At 35.7% G+C, this 20,082-nt stretch overlaps 1 protein-coding gene across 1 annotated transcript in view; it reads left to right on the plus strand.

Annotated features, from left to right (window-relative positions):
- The window catches only part of LOC122747776 (sodium channel protein type 9 subunit alpha-like), a 97,913-nt gene extending 78,047 nt beyond the window's left edge, over window positions 1-19,866 (plus strand). The window contains exons 20-28 of the mRNA XM_043993617.1: window positions 305-459; window positions 2,580-2,753; window positions 4,202-4,306; window positions 5,978-6,286; window positions 10,214-10,267; window positions 11,447-11,613; window positions 12,595-12,685; window positions 14,938-15,208; window positions 18,606-19,866. Coding sequence (XP_043849552.1) covers window positions 305-459; window positions 2,580-2,753; window positions 4,202-4,306; window positions 5,978-6,286; window positions 10,214-10,267; window positions 11,447-11,613; window positions 12,595-12,685; window positions 14,938-15,208; window positions 18,606-19,714 — 2,435 coding nt within the window. The 3' untranslated portion in view covers window positions 19,715-19,866. The remainder of the gene's footprint in view (window positions 1-304; window positions 460-2,579; window positions 2,754-4,201; window positions 4,307-5,977; window positions 6,287-10,213; window positions 10,268-11,446; window positions 11,614-12,594; window positions 12,686-14,937; window positions 15,209-18,605) is intronic.
- Window positions 19,867-20,082: the final 216 nt, after the last annotated feature.

The raw sequence follows: 20,082 nt of genomic DNA on the forward strand, positions 1-20,082 counted from the left end.
TTAATCATAGTCACTTATTATCAATAGAGTGGCTACTAATAAATTAATTCTTTCACAAGTGATAAAAGAGATAAAAAGAGGAAATGACCCTTAATCCTTGTCCCTTCTGCTTCCATAATAACAGGGGTAGAATTGTGAAAGAAAAACAATTATTCTTTGTAACTCTGAGGCCTCCCACTCAAAAAAATACCTTAGAAAAGCTATAGAAATAAACTCTGGAGCATATAATAATGATTTACTTCAGAATCATTCTAGCATTTTGTTTATATGTTGTTTATATTCTTGCTCCTGTCATTTTTGGTAGGTTGCATGCGAACGTTTCCTTTCTGTGGAGCCAGTAGGAAGGCTAAGAAAGGGAAGATCTGGTGGAAGCTGAGGAAAACTTGCTACCAGTTAGTAAAACACCGTTGGTTTGAAATGTCCATGCTTCTCATCATCTTGCTCAGCTGTGGTGCTCTGGTAAGTAAAATAGCAAGCAAGCATGAGAGTGATGAAGCCATTTGCTTTCAAAATCCATGTTGGTGAAAAAATGAAAATGACAAATTCATTTCTCCCCAAAAATTAATTATGGCACTATTTAGAAAATCATCATGGTAAAATTCTTAGCAGGGTATCTAATATTATTCTTGTGAAAAAGAGATATGGACTAAATAATTAGATGGATTCAGGTCCACAGCAAGAGGTCTCTAGTAGAGTATTTCAGGCATCTGTGTTTAGCTGGGTGCTGTTTAACATTTTTACCTCTACCTCCAGTATCTTTTCCAAGAAAACTCCAGCTAGTATTATGGAGAGTTGGTCACAAATGAAAAAATTCAACAACAACAAAACCTGGAGAAAAGAAAACTCCAAAGTGTAATGAAAGTTAACTTGAAGTAGTTAAGGACTATCATGAGGAAGAGGAATTAGATTTATTCTTTTTAGCTCCACAGGTAAAACTAGGAACTCACTAACTTTCTATAAGATCATAGATTTATAGTCAAAGGGTCTATGGAAGCCATCTAGTCAACTTCTCCTGTTTTACAGATAAAGAAACTAAGGGCCTGCCCAAAATCATACAAATAATAGATGATAGGCAAGGGTTTTTTGTTTGTTTGTTTTTTGTTCTTTTGTTTTTGTTGTTGTTTTTTGCAGGGCAATGAGGGTTAAATGACTTGCCCAGGGTCACACAGCTAGTAAGTGTCAATGTCTGAGGTCGGATTTGAACTCAGGTCCTCTTGAATCCAGGGCCGATGCTCTATCCACTGCGCCACCTAGATGCCCCCGATAGGAAAGTTTTGAATTCAGGTTGATGTCATCTCCAAAGTCATTCTCCAAAGTCAGTGTTCTTTCTAGTGCTCTATTTATTTCATAATTGTCTCTTTTAAATGCTCTATATTCCACTCAAACTGGCTGACCAAACATTTTAGTTTCCATGCCTTGGCATAAGCTATCTCCAAGGCAGCTTAAAATGTACTTTTTTACCTCTGGGTCTCAAAATCTCAAGCTACAATGACTCAGTAGATACTAATGCCTATTTGGTGCCTTTTCTGTTTCCCTCCTCAAATTGGCATTTATTTATTTATTTGTTTGTTTGTTTATTTGTTTGTTTATTTATTTGTTTGTTTGTTTGTGAGCAATAGATCATAAGCTCATGTGTTAAGTGCTAGAAGGGAGATTAAAGATGAATCATCTAAATCAAAATCTTCATTTTACAGATGAACATGAGGACCAAAGAGGATAAAATATTTGCCCTCATTTACTTAGAGAGTAAATAGCAGAGCTGAGATCTGATCCCAAATTCTGAGATATGTGTTATTCTCCTACTAAAATATACAAACCCCTGAAGGGCAGAAAATTTCTTGGTTTTGTCTTTCTATTACCAGAGCTTAGCACATACTTCATTTTTAAATGTTTGTTGAAATGAATAGAATTGGACAAATTAATTATTGTTGTTTCGTTCTTCATTCATGAAGAGGACTATGACATGGGGGTGATGCCATCACTTGTACTGAATTGGATTTAAGTGAGGGAGGGCTGTGCAAAGTCAACAACTTCACTCTTTCCTCCAAAACCATCTGGGTCCAATGACTATATATGTGTGTGTGTGTGTATGTCTATATATGTGTGTATGTATATATGTGTATATATGTGTGTGTGTGTATATGTATATATGTGCATATACATACATACACAATTAGATATGACTGCAGATGTTTAAGGTAATTGGAGTTAAGTAACTTTCCCAGGGTCACACAACTAGTAAGTGTCTGAAGTGAGATTTGAACTCAGGTCATCTCAACTTTCAGGGTCAGTGCTTTATCCACTGTGCCACCTAGCTGTCTCTAGACAAATTAATAGTAATCCATCAATACTCTTTTTATCTGTGCCTCTGGTGAACCAGGGCAAGTAGATGCAAGGTGACTGGCTGAAGCATTATCTTTAATCCTGAAACTAGAGAAAACTAAGTGGTTGATTGAACCCACGATCTTAGATACTATCATGTAGTTAACAAAAATTCCTATTTCTTTTCTCCTGTACTGTCAACAAAATGTTGCATGTGCACTGAAACTTTTATCATATTTTATTTCATCATTCCACAGACTTTTGAAGATATAAACCTTGAAGAGAGAAAGACCATCATGATTATACTTGCATATGCTGACAAGATTTTCACTTGCCTTTTCATTATAGAGATGCTTCTCAAATGGATGGCATATGGTTGTAAAGCATATTTCAGTAATGCCTGGTGCTGGCTAGAATTCTTGGTTGTTAATGTATGTATTTAAATTTTAATGCTTCAAATATTATTAATCATAAATGCTGACACCTTTCTTATTTTTATCTCTTAATGGCCAATATTAGCCAACTTTTCTCATCTTCCTTCTTAAAATGTCTTTATGTTTGTCTCTTTCTTTACATTTTCACCTTAGTCTAGAAGTTCATTCCCTAATGTCTGGACTATTACAGTAGCCTTTTAACTGGTCTTTTTGCCTCTTGTCTCTCTCTACTCCTACCAACCTTGGCAGAGCTATAGTCTTTAATACATTATTTGGCACATATCATTCTCCTTCAAAATTCTTCAATGGACTCTCCATTGTCTAAAGGAAATGTCGACACCTCTTAATCAATTATTCAGAACTCTTTCCTTATTTGTTATTGATTTCTCCAGCTTTTTTACTACTAAATCTCTTTTCCCACCAAACTAATCAAAGTATTTAATGTTTTCCCAACACACCACACACTCCTACACCCCTGCCTTTGGGGACAATATTATTCCTATTTCAAATACTTTTGCTCCTCCTTGAGGACCCTTTTCAATCCAAACTCATTACTTCCCTGATACTCAGCTGTTCTTCGCTCTTTTTTTTTTTTTGGAGCAATGAGGGTTAAGTGACTTGTCCAGGGTCACACAGCTAGTAAGTGTCAAGTGTCTGAGGCCAGATTTGAACTCAGGTCCTCCTGAATCCAGAACAGGTGCTTTATCCACTGTGCCACTTTGCTGCCCCCTATTTTTCCCTCTTCTGAATATTTATGCCACTTATCTTCTATATAATTTGTCTACAACTTAGCATATGCTACTTTTTTGTGTCATTGGGCACATATGGCACTTCTCTGATGAACTAGATTATAAGCTCAGTAAATGCAGACACTAGATTTTTTTTTAGCACTTCCAGCTCTAAACCTATTATCCCCAGAATCTAGCCAAGTGTCTCACACATGAGGTGTGCTCTTAAAATGGCTGTTCTTGTGGGTGTCATATTTTTCAGATTATCAAAATATGTTATATTTTGCTTAGATTTTCATTGTGTATCAGTGAATTTTATGGCTCCATTACTTGGTTCACTTCATGTAACAGTACTCAAAGTTTCATTTTGATGGATATTACAAGATGATATCACTAGTTAAGTGATTTTTGATGTCTGTTTTAAACTCTCCATCTGGCATAATTTACCCATTAACTATTTTTTAAAGTTTCAAAAATCTATTGAATCTATCTAGTATAACAAATAATATTTGTTATATTTATTGGGTTTTTTACTTTTATTAACTTTATTTCTTTTTATGCATTACAAAGGACTTTCTTCCAAGTTATTATCTGTGATGATGTTAGTGTTTACTTGGATTGTTTTCTTAACTTCTTCACAATAATAGGGTGTTTTTTTTTCATTTTACAGAGGACTTTGACAAGATAAAGCTGAAATTTTGTTTGTTTTCTACACAGGTCTGTGCTTTAAACTTACTGGCCAATTATCTAGGATACTCACACTTTGCTGCTCTGAAATCCCTGAGAACACTAAGAATTTTATCTGGATTTGAAAGAGTAAGGGTAAGAAACATAACTTAAAGTAGCATGTCTTTAAAACTGTGCACAAAACCAGTCTTTCAGAAATGATGAATTCAGTCAATAAGCATTTATTATGTGTCAGGTATGTGACAGGCACCATACTAAGCACTTGGGATACGGAGAAGGGCAAAAGACAGTCCCTGCCCTAGATGAGCTCATGACCCAATATGGAAAATAACCTGGAAACAAAAATGTACCCCCCAAAAAAGCTATATACAGGAAAAATAGGAAATAAAAAAAGGCAGACTCTGGAATTAAGAGGAACTAGAAAAGGCTTCTTACAGAAGCCAAGATTTTAGCTGCAACTTGAAGGAAGCCAGGGAAGCCTAAAACCAGATTGTATCCTTCTTCCTGTATCATTAGGACCTAAAGATATAGCCTCTCATTTGATCGCTTAGCCACAGGTAGATTCTTTTTTTTGTTTGTTTTTTACACAATAGTATTCATTATTTAAATGTCATGTTTTTATATATCAGAAGACATATATGTTCAATGTAGTCAAAGGAAGATTTGATCATTGAGGGGGATATCAGAAGAAATTCCACTTTTGCTATTGTGTTAACAGGCATTATCAAATGCTATATGCTACACATTATGCTAAGTGCTAGGTAAATAAAAACAAATTTTCAATGAACTAGACTTTCTCTCTCAGAAATATCTGGTTTGAAAATGAAAAGTTTGGCCAAGTTATCCACTAAATTGACCGATGTAATTTTGTTTTTGTGGTTCAGAATACAATCTAAGATGTTTTATTGAATCAACCATCATCTTATGTGCACTTATAGTAGTGAAATTTACTCTGATTCACAATAGAGAAACTCAAAAAGAAAAATGAGTTTTTGTAACTGGATAGTGAAATGAGATGAATGACTATGTTAACACCCTAAGACAAGGTAATAGTAAACCATCCCTAAATAAGGTGAAATTAATTGAATAGTTCATGGAATTAGACTAGAGGTAGGTAGTGGATCCCAAATGTTGAGGGCCAAAAACAGAATGAACTTCTGATATCATTATTGCCCCTTTTGTGAATAATTTGGTCTTTTGCTTATATCAATTGTTTGGGTATTAAAGCTCCAGCACCTCCTAGGTCTATTTAAAAATTTTGTTGTTGTTAGCCTACAAAATAGGGTTATTAAATGAATGAGTTTGTATATGTCTTAAAATCTTAAAGGACTCCAATGTTAGCTAGTACAAACAGTACTTAGGCAGGTCCTACATATTCTCCAAATGTAAGACAATTTTTATATGCTACACTGAAGAAAATAAAGACTTCATGCTATGAGAAGATAAAAATGTTGCCAAACTACAAGTCTTAAGTATCATTAGTTTAATGTATAGTTCTCAAGTTATAATTTCTAAGACATGGCTTCCATGTGATATATTGCATTTCATATTTTTTCTCTTTTTTGTAATACAAAGATTTAATGAATTCATCTTGCCCTTAACAATTTTCTTCTTTTTTATTAATGTTTCATCAAAATTATCTTAAAATTTGGCTAATTTACTCAACATGTAGAGTTTTAAAAATATAAAAGATTGGCTTTCCTAATTCTTATAGTACATTTTATGTTAATAGTTTTGAAATGATCAAGTACAAAAAATTAATAACTTTTCATAACTCATATTTCTATTATTTCATTTCTTTTCTAGGTGGTTGTGTCTACATTAGTACGAGCAATTCCTTCCATCCTGAATGTGCTTCTAGTCTGCCTTACCTTTTGGCTAATTTTTAGCATTATTGGAGTAAATCTGTTTGCTGGCAAGTTCTCAAAATGTGTTAATACTATAAGTACTGAAAGTTTTCCTGAAAATTTTATCCAAAATAAGTCTGAATGTGAAATACTTATGCACACCAGCATAGATGTGATCCTTGGAAAATTTAATGGAGATGTTGAGTGGAAAAATGCAAAAGTGAATTTTGATAATGTTGGAAATGGTTATCTTTCTCTCTTTCAAATAGTAAGTTACTTTTATAGAATTTTAATACATATTCTATAAGTGTATAAATTAATAAAGAGCAAGGTGTCCATTTTCTGTTTGGTTTTGTACTTCTAACCAAATACAAAGAAAAATGATTTGAGAAAGTATCTCATGAGGTCTTTATGGGTCACTTGGAAAAATGTAGTTTTGATGATAATATAGTTTGGCCTAGTCACATATGATTCGATGTCCATTCTCAAAGTCTATATCATTTCATGGATGTAACCTGAAATGGCCTTGGTGGCCTCGGCAGGGGTTGGGGGGGGGGAGGGATGTTAGGGTTTTTTTAATGGTTTAGAGCCGTAATTTCATTGGTATGTGAACTTTTGGTGTAGAAAACCCTTTCACCAATACAGAACAGCAACTTTTCTAAATTTAACAGTCTTTAACCCATAGGTTAGGCGATTTACCTCTGTTCATAAGCTTCTATGTGGCAGTTACATAGCTTGATTCCAAGTTTTCCTGACTCCAAGGGCAGCTCTTTACCAAATAGTTTAGGCTCCTGTCTTATTCAATATTTTTAACTGTTATTGTTTGGTATTTGTTCTCGGAGAAGACCATGACATTGGAGAGAGGGTGTCATTATTTGCGGTGAAATGGATTTAAGTAAGGCAGGGTTGTGCAAAGTCACCAGCCTCATTCTCCTCCTGAGCCATCTGGGTCCAGTAGAAAGATATAGATTAGGGTGGCTGGAGATATCCCTGGATGCAGTGGAAGACCTTTGCCTTTTAAAGCTAATGTCTTTCCCAGGTCTCAGTTTGCCTAAGGAAATTCCCATTGATTAAGCTAGGTAAGATTTGAGGCAAAGAATGGCCTCCTTTACCTAGCCCAAAATAAATAGATGAATGAATGAATGAACAGATCAATCAATCAGTCAATCTGGGAGGGCAAGACTCTCAATTGTTATTTACACTCACTCTGAGCCATCAAGAGGCCAAAGAATGGCCAAATGAGGCTTGGGCTGGCACCTGTTGTTGTGCAGTCACTGAGAGCCAGAGTGATTTGGGTTTAAGGCATGGTCCTTAAAAAAGAAATCTAACCTGTAATTCACAAAACATCTTGTGCAATTTCAGGCATCAAAATTTATATTCCTTTAGGCAGAGCACCTGCAGCTAAGTTTATGACTACTTGATAAAAGATGAAGCAGGCCTACTTATTATGTTGGAGGATTAACGCAACCTTTTAGGGATAGCTGCTATGTCAGAAGGCAGAATCATTAGTCAAAAAATAAGTAGTCTAAAATTATTGAAGAAAACAAAGAAAATGAAATCTTTTAGAAGAATAAAAATAAAATCTTGTATTTAGGTTGAAAAAAATCAATTGTACAACCATAGAACAGTGGTAACCTAACATCAAATTGGCTCATTTAAAAGACCAGGAGGTTTTAGTTGAATATAAACTTGAAAAGAACAATCAGTATGATAGGATCTCATATGCTCTTAGGCTGAGTTGTTGGTAACATCCCAATCAATTAAAGTAATATTTCTATGACTGGTCATTGCCATATCTGAAATATTGTTTTGAGTTCTCAGTGCTGCCCTTTTAAGAAAGATATTCATGGGGGGCAGCTAGGTGGCGCAGTGGATAAAGCATCGGCCTTGGATTCAGGAGTACCTGAGTTCAAATCCAGCCTCAGACACTTGACACTTACTAGCTATGTGACCCTGGGCAAGTCACTTAACCCCCATTGCCCCGCAAAAAAAAAAAAAAAAAAAAAAAAAAAGAAAGATATTCATGGGGCAGTTAGGTGGCGCAGTGGATAAATCACCGACCCTGGAGTCAGGAGTACCTGAGTTCAAATCCGGGCTCAGACACTTAACACTTACTAGCTGTGTGACCCTGGGCAAGTCACTTAACCCCAACTGCCTCACTAAAAAAAAAAAAAAAAAAAAAAAGATATTCACACAGGGGAATAGCCCAAATAGTGAGAAAGTTTTAAGCAATATCATGGGAAGACAATTTATGGCTTGTGGATACAAAAGGTGGTTTCTATGGATGCCATGACCCTTCCCCTTCTACCGCCACACTAACCTACTGTTAGTGCAAGATAAAAAATTGAATCTCCTCTTGTAATATCACTGGGATTCCAGAACTATCCCAATGATGGAGGGAAGGGGTAAAACACAAACCACAGACACACACACACACACACATTTGTCAGTAAGTATGATGAAGAGACATCTAGGCAAAGGGCTATGTGTGGCAAAGTGAAAATTAACAGCATTATATGTACTACTGACTTCATTGTGTAGTCCAGGTGTCCTGATGGCGAGAACTGGAATAGGAGAAATGAAAATAGAATGAGGTATCAAAATAAGCTCCATCATGGCATTTCTCTTTTTTTATTAGATAAATTATTTCCTAGCTTTTTTCATGTAGAAGTACACTAATTATTGAAAAAGAATCTAGTTTCTATACCAGCCATAATTTATGACCATTTTAGTAAGAACAACCAAAGGTTCTAATCTCAAGGATGAAAGGTGATATATCCTTACAAGTCCATATCCTGGCATCACTCCCCAAAGTCATCGAAGTAGGACTTTCATGGAGAATTCAACTTTGAAAAGGAAATAGAAGCTCCTTTTTTTTTTTTTTTTTTTTTTTTTTTAGTGAGGCAATTGGGGTTAAGTGACTTGCCTAGGGTCACACAGCTAGTAAGTGTTAAGTGTCTGAGGCCGGATTTGAACTCAGGTACTCCTGACTCCAGGGCCGGTGCTCTATCACTGTGCCATCTAGCTGCCCCATTTTTTTTTTAATGGAGTATCCTTTATTCATTAAACACAGACCTTAACACATTGTCATATTACAAGGCAAAAAAAAAAAAAGGCTACAGAAAGGGGGAGAAAAAGGGAAGGAGAGAGGGAGAGAAGAGTTGGGGGAGAGAAAGGAAAGGGAGGAAGCAACAGCAACGGTTCTAGATAAGAAATTCAACAAATCACAGACTCTAAAACAGGCAAACACTTTTTTTTTAATGAATAAAGCTGTAATTGTGCAGTCAGCAAAAAGGAGTAAAGTATTTTAGGTTTATTGTGCTTTTCCCATTAACTCTCAAGTCATATCATGTAGGGAGTCATAAGCCATAAGGCCATCACCATTGACCGATGATGGAATCAAAATGGAAGACTTTAGGCACTTTCATGAATTTATAAATGGAATCTTGTTGTTGATTACTCAATTTATATCTTTACATATCCCTTTAATCCTATTGAATATCTTGCCCTACCAAACCCTAACCTTGGATTGCTTATGCCATTCTCTGTTTTTATTCCTACTCCTATGCTGTTAAACAGTGATGGAGAAAATCATGAAACAATGTTAACTAAGTCTACTATAACTTTATGGTATGTAATTTGAATGGGGCTATCACTGTAATAAGGCAATCATTTTATCCTTCCCTAATTGATGCACTATTCCACTCCCCACAATGGCTTTTCTTAAGCTTTTATCACTCCTCAAACTTTCATAGCTCCCTTACCCTGACTCTCACTTTTTATGTCACCAAAAAAAAGGTAAGAAAAATAATCTAGTCTATTCACTCAATGAGGAGGAAATTTTCTCTCCTCATCTCTGTCTCCTGGCTTCTCTGGCTTCCTTCAAGTTCTAGCTAAAACCCCATATTCTATAAGAACTATTTCTTGAAACCCCTTAATTCTAGCGCCTTCCATCTGATTTTTTCCAATTTAGGCTCCCTATATACTGATTATTTATAGTCCTTTACATTTTATTTCTCCCCATTAGACTGTGAGCGCCTTGTTTTTTGCCTTTCATTATATTTCCAGCATTTAGCACAGTGCCGGGGACATATAGTCTTTGCTTAATAAATGCTAGTTGAATTGCAAGCTTGACTTGTATCTTTTTCTTAATCATGGGATCCAGAGGCAAATTTAATAAATGTTATATTTGCAGGCCACATTTAAAGGATGGATAGATATCATGTATTCAGCTGTCGATTCACGTGATGTAAGTATGCAGCAATTTTTTCACCAAATAACAATCACATTCATATAGCACTTTATGGTTAACAAAGCATGCTCTTCACAATAACCCCATAAGAAATGTTGTACAAGAATTATTATCTCCATTTTAGATATGAGGAAACTGAAGCTCAGAAGTATTTGGTTCAAGTCATAAAGCTAGGAAGTAGTAAAGGAAAAACTCAAACTAAGGTATTCTGATCTCAAATCCAGAGCTCTTGCCACTACAACATGCTATATCCCTCCCCTTTCTAAATCAAGCTGTCCAAATCAAAAAGATAATATTTTAAAGTGTTTATTACATAGTAGATGTTTAATAAGTGTTTACTGATGGAATGGTTATTAAGTAGGCATAATAAGTGCTTATTACTTTTCCTTTATTCTTTTTCCTTCCAACACTTTAATATGTCCAGAGGGGACAGCTAGGTGGTGCAGTGGATAAAGCATCAGCCCTGGATTCCGGAGGACCTGAGTTCAAATCTGCCCTCAAACACTTGACACTTATTTTGTCTTACTGTGACTTTCCCAGGCAAGCCATTTATCCTCATTGCCCCAGAAAAACAAACCAAACCAAAACAAAAATATATTATGTTCATAGAACCTTTATCCGAATGACTTTTTTTGTTTTGTTTTGTGGGACAATAAGGGTCACACAGCTAGTGTCAAGTGTCTGAGATTAGATTTGAACTCAGGTCCTCCTGAATCCAAGGCCAGTGCTTTATCCACTGCACCACCTAGCTGCACCTTCGGAATGACTTTTTGAAGGAGGTGTTATAAAGTATACATATTTGAAGATAATGAAATTGAGCTTTAAAGAAATATGATGAATCATTCCTGGTCACAGAATTAGTCTGTGTCATAGTCAGGATACAGGATATGGTTCCCGTATTCCAAGCTCACCACTCTTGCCTTTTACATCTTAAATTCTTACACTAATACCTCTATACTGTGCTATGCATTCTCTAGAAATTAAGGGTTCTTAATTTTGTGTGGGTCCCCATTAAGAACCTCTGATCTAGATTTTGTACCTTTAAGAGTAAATCCAAGCAAAATAATGGCTCCCAGATAATAGGGTAGAAATACAATATCCAGGATAAGTATATGCATTTTCTTGTACAAAATGAAAGATCCCTCCTAATATTGTTAATGTTTGCTTATTTTACAGGTAGATATGCAGCCTAAGTATGAGAACAAACCCTACATGTATCTTTACTTTGTCACTTTTATCATCTTTGGAGTGTTCTTTCCAATGGTCCTTTTCATTGGTGTTATCATTGATTATTTCAAAAACCAAAAAAAGATAAGTATTCTTTTCTTATTTGATTCACTTGGGTTTTATAAACACTAATAAAACATCTGTGCTATATAAGGGAACATTTTGACACTAGAAAAGTCAAATAAAGAATTCAATCCTTGCCCTTGAAGAGTTTATATTTTATATAAGAGGATACTATGTGTACACAAGTGAGTTTGATATAAGGAAGAGAAAATGCGGCAAAAAAAGAGATGCACAGTTCTTGGGAAGGTATGAGAAGGGAGATATGACTTTCACTGGGTAAGACCAGAGACAGCTTCATGAAGGAGGGCCTAATCTGGGCCTTAAAAAGTAAATCCTAAAAAGTGAAAACCAGAAACTCTGAAGAATTCACCTTATTATTTTCATACCTTTTCCCATTTGCAGTCCTGTGATATTCTTCACATTCATAATTACTTGACAGTCTCCACTACTAATTCAACTCTCTTGCCCACAAAGTCTCTCAATAACCTTGAAGTAATTGCTGTAATTGAGCCTGGGCCTAGGGACCTGTTCTGATTGAGAGCAGCTAAGTCATGTTCTCTTACAATCTCCTCCAAATCCTGTATTTGAATTCCATATTAACTATTTTTTATGTTATTTGAAATCTTATAGCCTGAAAATCATTACCCTTAATAGAGAAAATAGAGGTCAAAGAGGAGATGAATGGTTCTGCAGTCTTTCAGATATCTGTGGAAGCAAAGTGAAGAATGATGGGAGGGATGATCAACAATAGTAAAAGCTGCAGAAGATTTTAAGTCAGTGAAGCCTGAAAAAAACAATTAATGATCTTATCCATCATTGGTGACCTCAGAAAGAAATTTTAGTTCAATATTGGGGGCAAAAGACAGAGCACATAATACAGGTTTTATTTAGTTCAACAATTCTCATACTTAGATTCATTTTCAAAGAGTCAAATTCTACATGTTACTATGGCTCTAAAAATGTATGTTAGTGGTTTGGAAAAAACAGGTAATGAATATGTTTTAAATAGTTTTGTTTTTTTTTTCTTACATGAGAGGTCCATCCATCTTTATGACAGAGAGGCAGAAGAAATACTACAATTCAATGAAAAAGCTGAGGTGCAAAAAGCCAATCCCTCGCCCAAGGGTAAGCAAAATTTCTATCACCCAGATTTTCAAGATGTTTTTTATTACATCTATTAAAAGCTTTTCCTTTTCAAAACATATAGTGTTATATTTTTACTTCTGAGAAAATATAAAGACTTTACTTTAAAAATAGAAATTATTAGGATTCCACAATATCCTTAACTCCTCTTTTTTATCTATAGTAATGATGATATAAGAATTCATGTCTAAAATTCTTATCCAACGCTATGTTGTCATTTATCACCTTTAATCATATATAAATTTTACATATTCTAATATTTCTCTGATCCTTTTTGCTATATCTATGATCATAGTCAATTGAAATGCCTCCTTGCCATTAAATATGTAATTTCCTAAATTGCTATAGTCCTACAAATTCATTACTAAGAGGACAACTCTCTTCTGATGCACCTCTCTGAAATTAGCAAGGCTAACCTTTAGATGCTGTCAATGAGCTGATATTTAAAGCCTTTGAACTTGGAAAGACCTACTAAAGCTTTGCTACACTGTCCTAGCCTTGGAAAACACAGAATATCCACCACATCCTGATAAAATATCATGTTAGTTAGGTCATTAGTTGAGGAGGTGAAATGATGTATGGAATAATATAATACCTTTTCCAAGAACTACCGTTTATTCACACATTTATAGAGTTCCTTGAATCATTAAATTTAGAGATATATGGCACCTTATAGCTCATCAAATTCACCTCCTTAATTTTTTTGTTTATTTGTTTGTTTTGTTTTTGTTTTTGGTGAGGCAATTGGGGTTGTGACTTGCCCTGGGTCACACAGCTAGTAAGTGTTAAGTGTCTGAGGCTGGATTTGAACTCAGGTCCTCCTGAATCCAGGGCCAGTACTCTGTCCACTGCACCATCTAGCTATCCCTCACCTCCTTAATTTTAAAGATGAAGAAAAAATGAAAACCAGGTAAATTAAGTGATTTTCAGTTTTATACAATCACTGTCAGAACTGGGGATGGAATTGATCTTTTCAATTCAAGACTAGGGCTCTTTCCACTAGGATCATAGATTGAGAGTTGGAAACAGTGATGATAGAGGTGTCTTGTCCATCTGTCTCACTTTACAGATGAGGAAACATATACCCAGAGAGGTATTAGGTGATTTTCCCAAGGTCATGTGAATAGTGAGTAGCAGACTTAGAATTCAAATTGAGGTCTTCTGCCTTGAATCAAACACTCTTTTCACTCCAACTATACCCACTAGATCTAGTTCTGCCTTCTAGAACAACCCTTCAGATATTTGAAAATAGTACTCATGATTTCACGTTTCTAGTGTTAATAATCCAAGTTCCTCTAGTGAGGCCTTATATGTCATGATCAGGATTCACCTGATGCCCTGTGAAGCTGCACCTGGAAGCAATATCAAAAATCAGAGAATCAGGGAGCCAGTAATAAATAATAGCCACATGTCTAGTTGACACTATGTACTATACAAGATTAGTGGGGAGCAAGTCTAGTGAGAATATCACAATCATACAAATAGAAAACACATGAAGTCCTTCCATTTTGGAAAGTATAGTTGCCCCTCTATTTATTTCCCAGCCACACATGTTTCCTATTTGTGAACCCATCCATATGTTGACCTGAAAACATTTGCTCCCTGTTTTTACCTTTCCATGTGTGTTAACTTTATTACCTGGTTTGCCCACTGCTGCTACGTGAATTTGTGGCACAGTTTGTGTAATAGGTTTATGGAAGAGATATTTTGTTGGTACTTTTCCTACTCTTCTATTTTATAAAATGCCTTTGCTTGAAACTTATTGTATCCTTTGACTATCTGACTTAGGAAATATAGCTTAAAGTAGACGCATCCCCTCAGAATATGTCAAAGTTGAGACATTCTTCTCTGAGGGATCCATATGTAAGTAGCCAAGTACCTAGAGGTGCTACATCTATTTTTTGTCCATGAGAATATTGTAAGAAACTTTGTCAAATGTCACTTTATTATTTCTAGACTTCCTCCTTATCTATCATTCTGATAACTATCCAAAAAACCCAAAATGGCATTCGTCTGATGTGACTTGTTCTTGGGCAATTTATAATGACTTTTAATAATCACAACTTTCCTTTCTAAGTTCTTGAAAAAAATACATTTAACAATGTATTCTGAAATTATTATAGGAATAAAAGTTGAATTTTATTGACTAAGAAAAAATAGATTTTATGAGCCTAATGATTTTAAATAACATTTGCAAGAGTCCTACATATTTGGCATTCTTTTCATTATTACAGAACAAATTCCAAGGATATATATTTGACCTTGTAACAAAAGATGCTTTTGAGATTACCATCCTAGTGCTTATCTGTCTTAACATGATGACAATGATGGTGGAGACAGATACACAAAGTGACTATAAGACTAGAATTTTGTACCAGATCAACCTAGTATTCATTGGACTGTTTGCTGGAGAATGTGTGCTGAAGCTCATCGGCCTCCGCCATCACTATTTTACTGTAGGCTGGAACATCTTTGATTTTGTGGTGCTCCATATCTCAATTGCAGGTAAGAATGTTTCAAGTGGTCACACTGATCTGAAATCCAACAGACAAGAGCTTACAAGCTTCTCAATCTAAAATCTGTCTTTTGGGAAACATTCTGTTTTGTAAGATGAGGGAATCATTTTTATTTTTGCCATTAAGTTCAAATGTAGCCTCGGAAACTTACTAGCTGTGTAACTCTGGACAAATTACTTTCTGGTGAATGAAGATAAAAGTCTCAAAATAGAAATAAACAAAAAATCAGTGAAAGCCATGTTTACTCCACAACAGTATGCAATGAGGAATGGTATCTTTGTAGAGACAGAGGGAAAGTATTTGGGGGCCTCAGTCTCCATGCTGGTAGTAAAACAGTGGACATTTTCATGCACAGCCTCCCTGAAAAGTACTTAACAGCAAGTACTTAACAGCATCAGACTCAACACTGAAACTATTCATCTATTTAGTCTGAGCCACTTGGCTTGGCATATTTGGGGAAAATTATTTTTTTAAATCAGAAAAGTATTTTATTGTTTTCCAGTTACATGTAGAGATAGTTTTCAACATTTGTTTTTATTATTTTTTTTTAGTGAGGCAATTGGGGTTAAGTGACTTGCCCAGGGTCACACAACTAGTAAGTGTTAAGTGTCTGACGCCCGATTTGAACTCAGGTACTCCTGACTCCAGGGCCAGTGCTCTATCCACTGTGCCACCTAGCTGCCCCACAACATTTGTTTTTATAAGATTTCTAGTTCCAAATTTTTCTCCCTTCTTTCCCCCCTCCCCAAGACAGCAAGCAATCTGATATAGGATACATATGTATAATCAAATTAAACATATTTCTGCATTAGTCATGTTGAGAAAGGATCAGAACAAAAGGGGAAAACTTCAAAAAGGAAAAAAATGGAAAACCAAAAAAGTAGAAACAGTATGATGTGGAGAACATGTTCCATCATGAGTCCTTTGGAATTATCTTGGATCATTGTATTTCTGAGAAGAGTTAATTCTATCACAGTTGATCCAAACACCATGTTGTAGATACTGTGTACAATATTCTCTTGGTTCTGCTAATTTCACTCAGTATCAATTCATGTAAGTCTTTCCAGGTTTCTCTGAAATCTGCCTACTTATTGTTTCTTATAGCACAATAGTATTCCATTACATTTGCATATCACAACTTGTTTAGCCATTCCCCAACTGATGGGCATCCCCTAAATTTCCAATCATTTGCCACCACAAAAAGAGCAGCTAAAAATATTTTTGTACATGTGAGTCCTTTTCCCTTTTTTATTATCTCTTTGGGATATAGACCTAATGGTGGTATTTCTGGGTCAAAAGAAATGCACAGTTTTATAGCCCTTTGGGCATAGTTCCAAATTGCTCTCCAGAATACTTAGATCAGTTCACAACTCCACGAACAATGCATTAGTGTTCCAATTTTTCCACAGCTTCTGTAACATTTATTATTGGGGAAAATTCTTACAGAAAAATCACCAGTAAGGCCAAAGACTTAGAAAATTTCACCCACAGTGGTTACAGGATTATATTACTTCTCAATGAGTGACTTTGATGAGACCAGTCAAATAACATGAGTTTTAATAGCAATACTTATAAAGATCAGTGCTTTTGTTATGAAAAACATATCCCATAAGCAAGAAGATAGCAGAGATTTGGCTAAATTATAGTCCATGAGGAAAGGATGGACTGAAAGCTTAACAGAAGTTGGGAGTTATAGGTCCATGATAAAGGAAACATAGTGTGAGATTTAAAATTGGATATTAGATCATAAATCTCCCCTACTTAACCTTTCCCTTAATTTATCTCCCAGACTAGTAAATGGAAGAAGCTTTTGGTTTTCTAGATAGACCTTTTTATTTATTGTTATGGTAGTTACAAGGTGATGTTGATTAGAAGGATAGGAAAGTAGAAACACAATACAAATCGTCTTAAGTCTAAGCTTAGTCTATATTCCTTATAAAAACTCACCAAACCGAAAAGGCCACCTTTGGAGAGCGACCGTCTGTGCTGCGCCATCAGGAGTCCCGCCAAGCAGGCAAAAGCCTCTTCTTCCGTCCTCTCCACCCCGGAAGTCAAGTGCCCCCCCCCCCCCCCCCCCCCCCCCCCCCCCCCCCCCCCCCCCGCAGGCAGTCTGACATGCGCAGCAGGCGGACTGTTCGTCTCCTCCCCAAAAGGGTGGGCCTTGAAAAACTGGCGTCTTTCAGTTATCCTAACCGACTGTTAAAAACTTTCATATTTTACCACAATAGTCCTGCTATACTCTACCTTAGTCATACCATAACTGGAGTACCTGTATTCTACTCTGGCTGCTACATTTTAAGAAGAATATAGACAAATTGGAGATTATCTGGTATCTAGAGATAGGAAGTTTGGAAAAGTAGGAGGGTGCCAGGTTATGAAGAACTTTGAATGCCAAATAGAAGACTCTATATTTAATCTTGAAGGTGATTGAAAGTTTATTGAATGGAGGGTGACAGTGTCGGACTTGTACTTTAGGGAGATCATTTTGATAGCTTATTGGAGGATGGAATAGTTGAGAGAGACTTGAGACCACGTGACCAATCAGCATGCTATTGCAGTAAACCAAGTGTGAGTTGATGAAGCCCTAGGCCAGGATGGTAGTAGAGTCAGAGGAGAGAATGGAATATATATAACAGATATTAACATGTAGATTTGACAGGATTGGCTATGAGGAATGAAAGAAAATAGAAAGTTAAAAATGATTCCTGGATTGAGAGTGTGGGTGACTGAGAGAATTTTACTGCCCTCAACAATAATAGGAATAGTAAAGACAAGGAAAGGCTTTGGGGAAAAGATAATGAGTTTGGTTTTGAACATAAGTTTAAGTTTAAGATATAACCAAGGCATTCAGTTGGAGAGGTTTATTTCACTCCATTTTCATATAACCTGGGAAATTGATTCAGGATCATATCTTATGCCAAAGAAGTCCATTAGACTTCAAAATATAAGCTAGTTTGGGGCAGCTAGATGGCACAGTGGATAGAGCACCGGCCCTGGAGTCAGGAGTACCTGAGTTCAAATCTGGCCTCAGACACTTAACACTTACTAGCTGTGTGACCCTAGGCAAGTCACTTGACCCCAATTGCCTCACTAAAAAATATATATATATATATATATATATATATATATATATATATATATATATATATATATATATATATATATATATAAGCTAGTTTTATTTACTAAATAGTGGATAAAAAAGGAGACCATACCCAGAATCAAGCTCAATCCCTTTCCCATTGAATCTCCAATTTCCATGGCTCACAGTATTACTAAAGTTGGGGTTCTAAGAAGGAGGGGGAAGTCAGTTTCAACCACTCAAACCTGCAATTTGTGAATTCACAATACATTTAAATATTTTCCTTTTTATGTTTTTTCCAAAGTTATACTGCTAAGTGATTTGATGCAGAAATATTTCCTGACCTATTCCCAGATGCAAGTGATCCGTCTCCTCAGGTGTGGACGAGTCTTGAATTTCATTAAAGGAACCAAGGGTATGGGAACACTGCTCTCTGCAATGATGCTGTCCCTTCCTGCTTTGTTGAACATTGTGCTTCTGTTGTTTTTGGTCATGATTATCTATGCTATTGTAGGAATGTCCCAATTTGCCTTTGTAAAGAAAGATTCTGGAATAAATGATATGTTCAACTTTGAAACCTTTGGAAACAGCATGTCTTGCCTCTTCCAAATCACCACATTTGCTGGTTGGGATGGTTTGCTAGCACCAATTCTAAATACAAGACCACCAGACTGTGATCCTGAAAAACTTCACCCACAAAGTTATGTGAAAGGAGACTGTGGAAGTCCCTCTTTTGGGATTTTTTATTTTGTGAGTTATCTCATCATATCCTTTCTGTTGATTGTAAACATGTTCATTGCTGTTATCTTTGAGATTTTCAGTGCTGTGAGTGAAGAAAATGCCAAATCCCTGAGTGATGAAGCCTTTGACAATTTCTATGAAGTTTGGAAAAAATTTGATCCTGATACAACTCATTTCATAGACTGTAGTCAGCTCTCTGATTTCGTTGCTTCCTTGGATCCTCCTCTTCTTATAGCAAAGCCAAATAAGGTCCAGCTCATAGCTATGGATCTGCCTATGGCACGAGGGAATCGATTGTTCTGTCCTGATGTCCTGTTTGCTCTTGCAAAACGTGTTATGGGTGAAAGTAAAGAGTTTGATCGTCTCCATTTACCAATGCGTGAGCAGTTTCTATCATCATGTCTTTTCCAAATTTCCTTTGAACCAGTTACTACTACCAATCAGAAACAAGAGCAGGTATCAACTCCACTTATTCAGCATACTTTAGAGGAATATGTATCAGGTACATATAATAACAAAGATGAAAAGAGAGAGGATTCAATTATGGAAGATGATATAATTTTTGATTCAGTTGATGAGAATTGTGCTTTAGAGAAAGTAGATGGCATAAGTCATTCTCACACCCCAACAGCTTCATTGGGTAGTCCAATAGAACAAAAGAAAGAAACATAAAACAACCCAGATAGGAAAGGGAAAAAAAGGAAAAGGTAATAGAAAAAAAAAAAGGAAAAGTAAGTAGAAATTCCATTTTACCAGCAATTGGTTAAAACGTAAGAATATGACTGATTTTGAAAACAGGATTAATTTATGAAGTTTATACCAAAAACAACTGGGTTTTTTTGTTTTGTTTTGTTTTGTTTTGTTTTGTTTTGTTTGCTTTTACCAACATAAGCTTAAGGTTGATGCTTCTAACAGTAGTAAAACTTTCTTGACTAACTGTGATTCCATATTAAAGAATTATTTGTTTGTCCTGCAAAAATAGGAATGATCAAAAAAAAAAAAAAACCAAAAACAGGTCATAAAGACAGGGACCATAGATT

Source organism: Dromiciops gliroides, chromosome 3, assembly GCF_019393635.1.
Source record: "Dromiciops gliroides isolate mDroGli1 chromosome 3, mDroGli1.pri, whole genome shotgun sequence".
NCBI classification, from domain to species: Eukaryota; Metazoa; Chordata; class Mammalia; order Microbiotheria; family Microbiotheriidae; genus Dromiciops; species Dromiciops gliroides.